An 11,544-nucleotide genomic window follows, 5' to 3' on the forward strand; every position below is an offset into this window, starting at 1 on the left:
GTAAATAATATGTGGGCTGTGAGGGAGTTAAGCCCTTTACCTGAATCACTTCCTCAACATGCACAAAGGGCAAAATTCTGTCACGTTACCCGAAAGTTCGGAAATGTCAACGCTTGCTGCCCACGCAATCCCATTAATGGACTTGCTCCCCAAGAAATGCCTTTTAATGATCAAATATTTATTGACTATAATGTCCCCGTATGATATATATATATATATATTCGGACGTCTGAGCAGTCATAAGAATTTTTTTAAAAAATCATTTCAACAAAAATTCAAATGCGTGAATTTTCTACGTTCAAAAAACAAATATCCATTGCATATAATTTTCTTGACGTCTAAACCAGAAAGTCTAGCTGGCCAATCAACCAAACGCATGCATACCCAACCTAACTTATTCAACTAGTATTAATTAATTAGTAAACCAATCGCTATACAAATTAAAACCCCTCCTTAAACCCTGCAAAAATAACCTCTCTTGCCATCAAAACAAAAACCCTACAAACTACGATCGATACCCCTTTGTATTTGATCCTAAATTGTTGAGGATGATGATGAGTCGTGGAGGCACCAGGTTAGCCAGCTCCATGTTGGCATTCGTCGGTCCACGCTACTTCTCCACTGCATCAGCACGGACCCTTTCAAACGAGGGCATGAGTGGCTGGATAAGGGCACCCGCTGTTGGCGTGCGGTGCAGGAGCACTTTGGCCCTTGGTGACCAAGAACAGGAGGAGAAACAAGCAGTGGGCGGTGGCCCCGCCAAGGATGAGAAAGGAATCGTCAGTTATTGGGGCTTGGAGCCAACCAAGGTTACCAAAGAGGATGGCTCCGCATGGAAGTGGACCTGCTTTAGGGTACGTATATAATTTGTTCGTTCGTTACAGGGGCGGAGCGTCCCTTTGTCATGACCCTTTAAAATTTTTAAAATTTTTTATATATTATATTTTTAATAATTTTTTAAAATAATTGTTTATTAAATAATTAATTTAATTAAAAAATAATAAAATAACCTTACAAGTTCAATTCAATTTTACTCAAATTTTTAATTTTCTAAGTTTCTCTACTCATTTTTTTTTCTATCATTATATTGTGAAATTATAAAGAAATAAAGTTTTTATTTAATTTTTTAATTTATATTATTATTATTATTATTATTTATTTTTTTCAATTATATTCTATTTGCTCATATATTTTAAGTTTTATAGATTTTTTTTAAAATTTCTACAAATCATAAACCATATTCTTTTTTTTTATTATATAAGTTATATCTCCTACTTGTAATGATTTTTTTTTTTGTTATATAGATTTTATTTTTAATGATTTTAATTTTTAAAAATTAAAAAATTATTATAAATGTAATTTTCAAATATAAGTTCTAGTATTACATTATTGGTTACTGTTTAAAATTTCATTAATATATTATTTTTTATTAATCTTAATTATATAAGAAAAAATTATCTTAAGTATATGTTTTTAATGTGTTTTACGTTTTATATTTAGTTAAATGGAAATTATCTTAAGTATAAGAAAAAATTATTAATTTTGTATATCGTATTTAACTATTTATATTTTATGCATTATAGTTTAATATTTAATATTATAAACTTAAAAATAATAAAATAAGAATATTGAATGTTGATTACATTAATTTTTTAGTAATGACAAGACTTCGAAACAAAATAGATGATAAATTTATTACAAATAATTTAGTTGTTTATATTAAAAGAGATATTGTCATCATCGAACAAAATTTTCCTAAAACACTATTATAAGTTTTTTTCTTTTTATTTCTTTTGATTTACATGTTATGTAAAATTATTATTTATTATAAATCTTTTGATTATTAATGGTTAAGTTTAATATATTAGTTTTAAAAATTTTTAACTTTTATTTTTCTTAACCTTTAACCTTCCAATAAAAATTAGCTAGCTCCGCCCTTAGTTCGGTAGTTAAAATATGTGTTTTGCAAATTGATCTATTGTTAGCATAACTATAACCTGATGATCACCTGCCTGTCTGTTTTTTTTTTTGTCTCTGACTTATGTATATCCTTGTTATTATTATATATGTACTAGCTAGTTTATATGACAATATTGATTTTAGAAACATACTGGATTTGCTTTTATTTTGTACTATGGTAATTAAACATTGTGTTTGTGAGAATTTTGCAGCCATGGGAGGCATACAAGGCAGACTTGTCAATAGATCTGAAGAAGCATCATGCGCCAGTGACTGTGATGGATAAAATGGCTTATTGGACTGTCAAAGCTCTTAGATGGCCCGCAGATTTGTTCTTTCAGGTACTTCTCTTCCAGCTCTCTCGTTTCTTTATTTGTTTGTCGAAGTATATGTAACAGGTTAATTTCGTTAAGAATTACAGATATCTAATATAATTCGGTGCACATAAAGGATTGCCTTCTTATATCGTATTTTTATTCTTTCAGATATACTACTATTCAAATAGGATAAAGACGCCGGCCAAAAATAATAGTCGTTGATCATACTGTTAATATTATTTTTTGAGACAATCTGAGCATGATCATTATTTGATATTACAAAATGGAAATTCTTCCTTTTAATGCGACTCTAATTCGATATATGATAAATCCAATTTCAAAGGCCAGTTTGGTTTATATATTTGGTTGGGCATGATATGTTACAGCGGAGATATGGTTGCCGAGCAATGATGCTAGAAACTGTGGCAGCAGTGCCTGGGATGGTGGGAGGAATGCTGCTGCACTGCAAGTCGTTGAGGGGATTTGAACACAGTGGAGGATGGATCAAAGCACTGTTGGAAGAGGCTGAGAATGAGCGTATGCACCTGATGACCTTTATGGAGGTGGCCAAGCCTAGATGGTATGACCGCGCCCTTGTATTTGCCGTCCAAGGTGTTTTCTTCAATGCTTACTTCTTGGGCTATATTATTTCACCCAAATTTGCCCACCGGATGGTGGGCTACCTTGAGGAGGAAGCAATACACTCTTACACTGAGTTTCTCAAGGAGTTGGACAATGGTAACATAGAAAATGTCCCTGCTCCAGCCATTGCTATTGATTATTGGCGCTTGGCCCCTGACTCCACTCTGCGAGATGTTGTTATGGTTGTGAGGGCAGATGAGGCACATCACCGTGATGTTAACCACTTTGCATCTGTAAGATCATATACTAGTCCTGTTTTTTTCTCAGCTGATCATCAACTCGATATTCTAGATTTCATTTCTTCTCCCTTCTCTAATGCGTATTAATTGTTTGTCTTGAATGAGTTGCAGGATATACATTATCAGGGACGCCAGCTGAGGGAAGCTCCCGCTCCGCTCGGTTATCACTGAAATGTTATAGAAACCGACCTTCTGCCTTACAACTTAAATACATTACTCTTTTCTCTTGCAATCAGTAATTACTATTGACAGTGATGAATTGCTGCTTTCTTTATTTTATTTGTGTTCTGTAAACTTGGGATATTGTAAATATAATGGTTTTTATGATCATGCACGATGCACCTCTTGCATTCTTCTTTAGCTTGTGTAGTTTCTTGGAGCCTTGGCGATGATATGGCTTAAGCCTGGGCCGTTGACACGCTTCTCTGCTGTGATGTAATGGATTTTTGACAGCACTTATGAGGTATATATATTTCAATAATAAAAATGCCGCTTTTGCTTTCACATATTTCTATATAGTTTACTACCGCTCTATGCCTCTAAACGCCACAAATGATATGGTGAAATCTACCTTCTCTTTTCAGGACTGATATTGGCTAGAAGTTAATCGCCTCTTACCATCCTGTTAAGGTTTTTATTGGTCCAAAATTATGATGAAAGCGATGAATGCGATAAAAAGTACCAACACTCAATTACACAATCATGAGGTTCGAAAGTGCTTAATTTATATATATATATATATATATATTGGCTGGGAAAGAACTTTCACCTATTGATTACTAAGATTTGCACGACCTCACTTTCACCTATTGATTACAAATGCATTACTCACTGTACATGCAAGAAAAGGGACTAGCACGGTTCATCCCCCAAAGTGAAGGAAAAGATAAATTCTTCCTTTACGGCTCTACTTGATAAAATTCTATTCTTAAAATTACTACCATCTACCACCCTCTATACGTGGTTTTTAATCAAGAGATTCCTGATGAAGTCTTTCTCCAAAGAGCTGTTCCACAAGCAGGAAGTCAGCACCCAAGATCAGCATGAACGTTCTTAATCAGTCCATACACGGGTCGACTGAGCTCAGGCTGCATGCCGTATCAACTTTTCTCAGAATGGGACTGTAGATCTTGAGGCTGCCATAAACCAAAAGGTCAGATGCTGCCATTAACTGAAACGTATCAGTTCATCTTTACAAGTAAACCAACTACCACTTTAAGGCCTGATCCGCATATTTACTAAAAGAGGATATTTTGTTAGATCAATATTACAGTTTGAAGATTCTATTGAACAAAAGGATATCTAGAAACGCAGCATTCCCTAACACATGAGGAGCCATCTCTGGCCAGAATTCCTTCAAGATCTCCTATAATTCTGGCCAACCATATCTCCAAGTTTCTTTGTATTTCTTGCAAGTTGTTTCTAATGGAATCCATGGATCGTTTTGTGGCAAGTTTGGCTGGGCTTCCAAGATCATCCCTGTAGTAACTCTTCCCAACCTCAGTTTGTAAAGCCATTAGTTTTTGTCCAGTTTCAGATGCACGCTGCTGAAGTCGAAATGCTTCAAGCAAAAACTCAGTCTGTCTCTGTGTTCGAAACTCTGGACTGACTGTGGGTTCAGAGGGTTCACTAGCCTGCTGTAAGATTAGGAAAAAGATTAAGCCATAAAACAGCATGTACCTATTTCTGCAATCAACTCAGCGAAGAAATAAGATATTCTAAGGGTAACAATGACCATGTACATGAGAGAGAAAAAGCAAAAGTTTATGCTCCAACTGACAAGATCAAAATCAATAGATGGACACATTTCGACACAACCTTCAACAGTGTCATTCCCATCAATAGAGCAAGTTTAGGTTCAATCAAATACAACAGTGTCCTTCCACATAGATCATGTACATGTATAATAAGATAAGCATAAACTGGATGGTGGGTCCTGATTCCTGAGTACACACAGTCCATGAAACTCCCATACTACTGAGAAAGATATAAATTTGCGGCTTATTCATAATACCTTGTGAATTCAAGATTCCCCACTTGACACAAGTGACATAGCTTAGAAATTTTGTTTGGCCAAAGAAAAAGTGAAAGAAGCTCTCTCCCTCTCTCTCTCTCTCTCTCTCTACTTTGAGTAATGAGTCATGCACGTTGAACCAGAATAATGGACAGATTGTTTTCACAAAGAATAATAATCTTTGTAATATTTTCTGATAGGATATTTTCCATTTGAGTATATTACCTCCACATCCATGAGGTTTGCCCTTAACTACAGTTCAGGACAAAGCCTTCAATTTTTGAAAGTTATAGAATGCCCTACCATTTTCCAGACACTAGATACCCAAGTCCCAAAGAGTAATAAAACCACTGAGGTCGTCACAGGATCTTGCATTCCTCCAAGGGTTTCTGCCCCAAATTTCAAGGCACAAAAATTAAAGAGATGATAACAAAAGTGTGAAAAACTGATTAGTGACGTACATTTGAGTGTCCATTAAAAAGTAGATGCAGTATCAGTATAGTTCTTAATATGCCCAAAATTTAAAAGAAAATATGATCTGCTGGAAAAAGTATCAAAATAGGATGTGCTGGAAAGTGCACTGCAGAAAAGACATCTAAGACAGATATGCCTCACCATTCTTCTGCAGAGATCATCGATCTTTGCAGTAAAAGCTTGATATCTCTTAGCCTGCTTCCTCATTAATGAAGGTACCCTTGATAAATCACTTTTGCCAATTTTTTCCAAATTCGATAGTTCCTGTTCAAGCAGCTTTAGTTTAGAGGACACTCCGGTTGATTCACCATCTACCTTCCAAGGTGATTCCCTTCTGAACAGAAAACAAATGTCGCACCTTCATCAGTCACAGTATTTCATAGAGACATTTCATGAAAAACAAGTATCTAGATTGTCATACTGTACCTTGCAACAAAATGCTTCATATGATACAAAGATTCAAGAGATTCATACTGTACATCCTGCAAGGATAAACATTTAGCAATGAAGTTTAAGAGTTATAGAACCAAATTACATAGCAAATTATCCAGGAACAAAGCAAATATGGCAAAGAAGAAGATGGCTCGTGAATCCTCGAAACTAAAAAAAGGTTCGAAAACCTAAATATAAAATAGACAGATCCTCATCATTTGTCATGCATAACATTTTCTGTTAAAATTTTAAACAGATAGGAGAATACTTAGCAATTGTGATAAAAGATAAAAACATTCAGCAGTTTTTTGAAATGACATTCACATCTCTCATTTAATCATTCTCTTACACAAGACAAGTGCCAGCAACACCAGAATGAAGACAAGAGTGCTCATGGCAAGTTTTAACAGATGCCATGATCAAATCCATGAAAATAAAGGAAAAAAACAGGCAATGAATTGAAGAAAAGATGTATATCTAATATCTTTAGATTGCAATATAGAATGCTAGAGATTGCCCAGCCACTCAGATACTAGTTTAGTACATAGTTAGTTTTAAATTATACTATGATTCACATTGCTGCATGATAAGAATCATATTTGATTGATCTTCGTTGTTTGCTAATTGCTGAGAAAAGAAGTAAAATTACACTTTGGAAAGGATGTGACATTCTTCAAAACTGTAGTATATGTTTTTGAAGCTGCTTAATGCTTTAGTTGCAATCAGTTGAGACATTGACGTCTATAGGAACTTATTTTGGTTATGACGCATGCAGACAACCCACCACATCAGCAATGTTTGAAATATAGCAAAATGTCATAAATTGTTTTGGTTATGATACAGTTGTCATGCCTTAGATAAGGGTGGTCCAGCCACAGGCTCAAATGAAGCGCCTAACCAGAAACTAAAAGCTGCTTTTTGAATGGGCACCAAACCAACATATCATGAAAGGAACAAAGAATAAGATAAAGAGGGACCATCTTATGCACCCTATTGCATGGAATATCAACAACATATGAGACCAATATACAACTCAATGCAAACTAAATTTTCTGAATGGCTTCTGATCAAATCAAGTTTCACCAATTAAGATGCATGAGCAAGTACAATTTTCTTGATTGACTGGTGAAAGAAAATTAAGTCAATTTTCTATTTTCATCTTAAGCAGAAACATTCCAGAGGTATAAGGAAGACTCAACAGTCAAATATCAAATATACGACATAGCCAATAACAAAAAGGAAAAAAAAAAAAGTAGCCTGAGGCAGAACAGAAGTTAACTTATCCAAGCAGAGGCAATAGATCGCCTGGTGGTAACAGGTTGACGTTTGGAAAAAGATTTTAGATTCATGCTACAGTGCCCTACTCTTTTATCGAAAAGGAGAAAAGCAATGCCTTCTCTTTTCAGATATTCAAGAAGAACATAATACATAGCGTGAAAATTTGATGTCTGAGATACAGAGATAGAGGAAGAATGTACCAAAAATCCACAGTTGGTAGGAATAGGAATAGCTTTTCTCATGCTGAGTAAAAAATTTTCAATTAAATTTGTCTCATTTTTCCCACAAAATAAGAAAAAAAATATTAAATGTTTCAACGGTCCCCGGAGTAGGGGAACATCACCGCAAAAGAAGAAGGCAACCAAGACAAAAGCAGAGAAAATAAAAGAAAAGTAAACAAACCTGCCAGAGAGTAGTGCTCTCGGCCCAAAACTTAGAAGAAGCAGAAGCCAAGAAATCGGAAGTGAAGGGGAAATTCCCATCGTGCCCAACATTAACAACGCCAGTAAAATTTACATGGTCCTCCCTGGTATTCTCCGCGGCCGATTCCTCCTCCATTTCCTCTTCTTCAGCAGCAGCCCTAGTAGTAGAGATGAAGCCAATCATGCCCTGGAGCTCCTCTATCCTCCGCTTGGATTCATGGGTCTCCCTCTCCAACTCCTCGATCTTTGCCCTCTGATCCTCGATCTGCTGCAGAAGCTGCTTCTCCTCCGCCTGCCACGCGTTCCGGTGGCTGGCAAAGATCTCTACCACTCTGGCGTTTGCTTTGGAGTCCTCTTTTCTTCTCGACTTCATTTGCCTCAACTGCTCTTCAGCCGTTAAAAGCCTTGCTGTGAGTTCTCTCATTTGGGTTTGCAACTTGGGCAGCAAAGAGAGTGAGTAATTGGGAATGAAAGCCAAGAACACACTGAAACTAACTCCAAGATAGGAAGAAAGCAGCTTCTGGATTTCTTCCCTTTGTGTTTGTTGCTCATTTTCTTCGCCTTCACTCGGTGGTGCCATCAGTCATCTGTCGGGTGAGAGGCACCGGAGAGAGAGAGCAAAAGCCAAGAGACAGAAAGGTTTGAGATAGCGGCGTTAAAGCGTGTAAAAGAACAGAAATGGGTTTGGGTTATGCGAGGATTTACGCGAACAAGACTCCAGTCACTAGGACTGTAGGGCAGGACTGGACCCGAGTCTGGACCCCTTTTCCATCCAGCGCCTGGGTAGTTGCTTTCTTGTCCTTTTACAGTTTTAATGTGGTGTTACTAAAACTTTATGGATCGGGTCAGGCCTGGCAGTTGGGAGTTGGCACATTCACATTTTAAAAGGCTTTTGCCTTTATTACGACTACTATAAGAACTCTTTCAGAATTTTCATTAGCATTTTCACAATTTCTGCACATAGATTTGTATGTTGTGTTGTCATTCTATTTTGAAGTAAACAAAATGGACTATTTTCTTTTGGAACCAGCAATGAAAAATCATGGTATATTTGCCCTTATGCTCGAAAGGTATAGACACCAAGATCTTTGTCTAACCTAACTCCAAAAGATGTGAATGAGAACATATTTAAAAAAAACAAATAATAGAGAGAGATGTCCATTAATCGATGTTAATAGAAATTTTGCAGTTGCAAAATTGACCGTATAATATAACCCCATAGAAAGCCGTAGGAGAAAATCAGAGAAAACCTGAAGGCTATAGGCAAGTCAAAGAACTAAGATCCCATGAAACACCGAAAAGGAACATGAAGAATAATATTTGATTATAAAACCCCAAGGATAATTGTTTAATGTCATTTGCACCACCCGATAGCAGGTAACACTCAGGATGATTTACGTTGAAGAAGCCAAAAAGTGTACGAAAAAAAAACAAACAGACAGCATCTATTCATCATCTATCGCTAGTTCCTTTGGCCAGAACAAAAGAAAAAAATAACTTCAATCACTCCGATCTACTTAACAGTCACCCAATCTACCTCTCAAACCCATTTTCATAGACACATCACAAGCTCCTCCATTCTCCATTCTGTTCATAGATTCAATCAGCACAATAAACACAGAGCACTGACACAACAGAAAAATACACGAAAACAACCACATTCTATCACCAAAATATACCCCTAACTCCATCCACCCACCACTATATGGTACAGCTTCACCATTGACAACAACCACATTCTATCACCCAAAAATACCCCTAACTCCGTCCACCCACCATCATATCGTACAGCTACACCATTAACACCTCCAAAGTCCAAACCCGTACTCTTCTCCAACATCTCAAACATCCATCCCCTAATACCAAAAATCAAAGTGAAAATTTCCAAATCTCAATTCAATCTCCTTGTACTGAGAAAAGTATGAGACCTTGGCGATTGTGGTGGATTCATGGATTTACACAATTTTTGTTCAGGACAAATGCCACGAACATTTCATTTGAGCTTGTTTATGCTAGAAATACATAAAATACATCTAATTTAAATTGGCATAATTCAAGAATAACATGGTAGCAATAAGAAAGGTACAATGTTTATTCTTAGTTTACTTATTCAACCACAAGTGACAAAGCAGGGAACACACTGTTAGACATCAAGAAGATGCAGCGGCCTCCTCCAGCAACTGTTTTACTTTGGTGATGTAATCACTCATTGCTTCCTCTTTAGATTTCCCTGTTTTTTTTTTTTTTTTGTTTAAACAGACCAAGATTTCATAAACAAAAATAAATTCAAATATGTTACAGTTTTCAGGGAAACATAATCATTAGTTGTGGTTAACAAGTACCTTCAACAGCCTTCCATGCATCCCACTTGTATCTTTCCCTCATATGGAACATTCCAGGACGACCTTTGAATACGACAAAAAAAAATACAAGTCCCAGGAACTTCGTGAGAATTTAGCACAGTTACAGACGCAAGTGGTGACACATGACAAAAACAATAAGTTAAAGTGCATTATATACTAACTGGTATTCACTGGTCCAACAGTGGCTTGCTTGAACAGCCCATAGAGAATGAGCTTGTTTTCATTTGTTGTGGTCTCTGGTAAGGTTTTAGCTTTCTCAGCATACTCCTCAAATTCCTCCTGCAGGCAGAGTTAGCAAAGAAAGGAACTAAAGGTCAAATTGCTTATACTTTCACAGTAAAACAGTAAAAAACGTACATATGACCAGTGAAAAAAAAGCACTACTTCAATTAAAATCCAGATTGAAACAAAACATTCTGTAAATTTGAATAGGCAAAACGCCACACTTCAATATCTTGGTTCCTTCCGGTAGAGTAAAATTTACTTTTAATCAGAAGGCAGCTTACACAAAATATATATCTATATAAACAGAATCTCCAAAGACTGAAAGAACAGAATCTCCAAAGACTGAAAAGGTAATTGATATGTCGCAATTCTAAAACAATATGGCAAAATTCACAAAGGCTTTTAAACAAATTTGTTTGCTTTTATTTATCGCAAACAAATCTGAGCAGAAAAGAGTAACTGGAGAAAGAGCACTTGTAGTAGTAGCAATGATAGTAATGTTTTCAGCATGTTTTAAGATACTTTACTTGTAGCAGAAAGCAGTAATAGGAAATTGATAAAACCAAGAAGAGATCCACATATTTGTTGACTTCTTGGATCCAACCAGTTGAATAGAAAGCCTGAAACTTCCAGATCTGAAAGTAATCTCCTTTAAACGATTACTTCACTTAAAATTAACAATTGCGCCATTGAATGGTAAGAAAGCAAGAAGACGAAAATCATAAAAACGTGTCTGCGGAAGATATTAGACTGATTTGAGTGAAAGAAAATTTTCCGATGTGGTTAAGTGACAGAATCAATGAATCATCAAGACAAGATCAAACGAACAGAAATAGATTAATTAATTAAATTACAAATGGAGAGGAAAGGAAATCACACCTTCAAACCCATTTTTCTCTCGCGGTAGATGAATTGTAGACGCAAAGACCACCTTCTTGTTATGCTTCCTTCCGTGGACTGCCGTTACTTATAGGCACGGCCGAGTAACGTGGTACAACCAGAAGTGTTTTCTACCTTTTCTTTTTAAAAAAGAAAAAACATATACTCTTAATATTCCAGTTAATAATAATAGTACTAGTGATTAATTACACATAAATCACGTCGTATTCGTTGTTGATAGATTGTTAGATATGACACGTGTGTGGCTTACATTGGGCTTGCAGCTGGTGCAGTTGCGAC

At 36.0% G+C, this 11,544-nt stretch overlaps 3 protein-coding genes across 5 annotated transcripts; 1 reads left to right on the forward strand and 2 right to left on the reverse strand.

Moving 5' to 3' along the window:
- Positions 1-265: 265 nt before the first annotated feature.
- LOC18606960 (ubiquinol oxidase 2, mitochondrial-like) lies at positions 266-3,517 on the forward strand. Its single transcript, XM_018117308.2, has 4 exons — positions 266-854; positions 2,172-2,300; positions 2,663-3,151; positions 3,269-3,517. The coding sequence occupies exons 1-4, from the start codon at positions 549-551 to the stop codon at positions 3,326-3,328; spliced, it is 984 nt and encodes a 327-aa protein (XP_017972797.2). The 5' UTR covers positions 266-548; the 3' UTR covers positions 3,329-3,517.
- Positions 3,518-4,294: 777 nt separating this feature from the next.
- On the reverse strand, positions 4,295-8,502 carry LOC18606961 (Ribonuclease P protein subunit P38-like protein). Of its 2 annotated transcripts, none has more exons than XM_018117307.2 (4): positions 7,758-8,502; positions 6,072-6,127; positions 5,787-5,979; positions 4,295-4,791 (listed from the first exon to the last, which is right to left on the reverse strand). In XM_018117307.2, exons 1-4 carry the CDS (start codon positions 8,355-8,357, stop codon positions 4,441-4,443), a joined length of 1,200 nt encoding a protein of 399 aa, XP_017972796.2. In that variant the 5' UTR covers positions 8,358-8,502; the 3' UTR covers positions 4,295-4,440. The 2 variants fall into 2 exon arrangements, with proteins under 2 accessions (XP_017972796.2, XP_007040935.3); XM_007040873.3 differs by having other exon boundaries at positions 4,295-4,794; positions 7,758-8,488.
- A 1,229-nt stretch (positions 8,503-9,731) lies between these two features.
- On the reverse strand, positions 9,732-11,404 carry ACBP6 (acyl-CoA-binding protein 6). 2 transcript variants are annotated; one of them, XM_007040875.3, is made up of 5 exons: positions 11,245-11,398; positions 10,893-11,000; positions 10,302-10,419; positions 10,120-10,182; positions 9,732-10,007 (listed from the first exon to the last, which is right to left on the reverse strand). In XM_007040875.3, the coding sequence occupies exons 1-5, from the start codon at positions 11,254-11,256 to the stop codon at positions 9,928-9,930; spliced, it is 381 nt and encodes a 126-aa protein (XP_007040937.2). In that variant the 5' UTR covers positions 11,257-11,398; the 3' UTR covers positions 9,732-9,927. The 2 variants fall into 2 exon arrangements, with proteins under 2 accessions (XP_007040937.2, XP_007040938.3); XM_007040876.3 differs by lacking the exon at positions 10,893-11,000 and having other exon boundaries at positions 11,245-11,404.
- Positions 11,405-11,544: the final 140 nt, after the last annotated feature.

The sequence above is a fragment of the Theobroma cacao genome, chromosome 3, assembly GCF_053813885.1.
Source record: "Theobroma cacao isolate CCN51 chromosome 3, ASM5381388v1, whole genome shotgun sequence".
Classification (NCBI taxonomy): domain Eukaryota; kingdom Viridiplantae; phylum Streptophyta; class Magnoliopsida; order Malvales; family Malvaceae; genus Theobroma; species Theobroma cacao.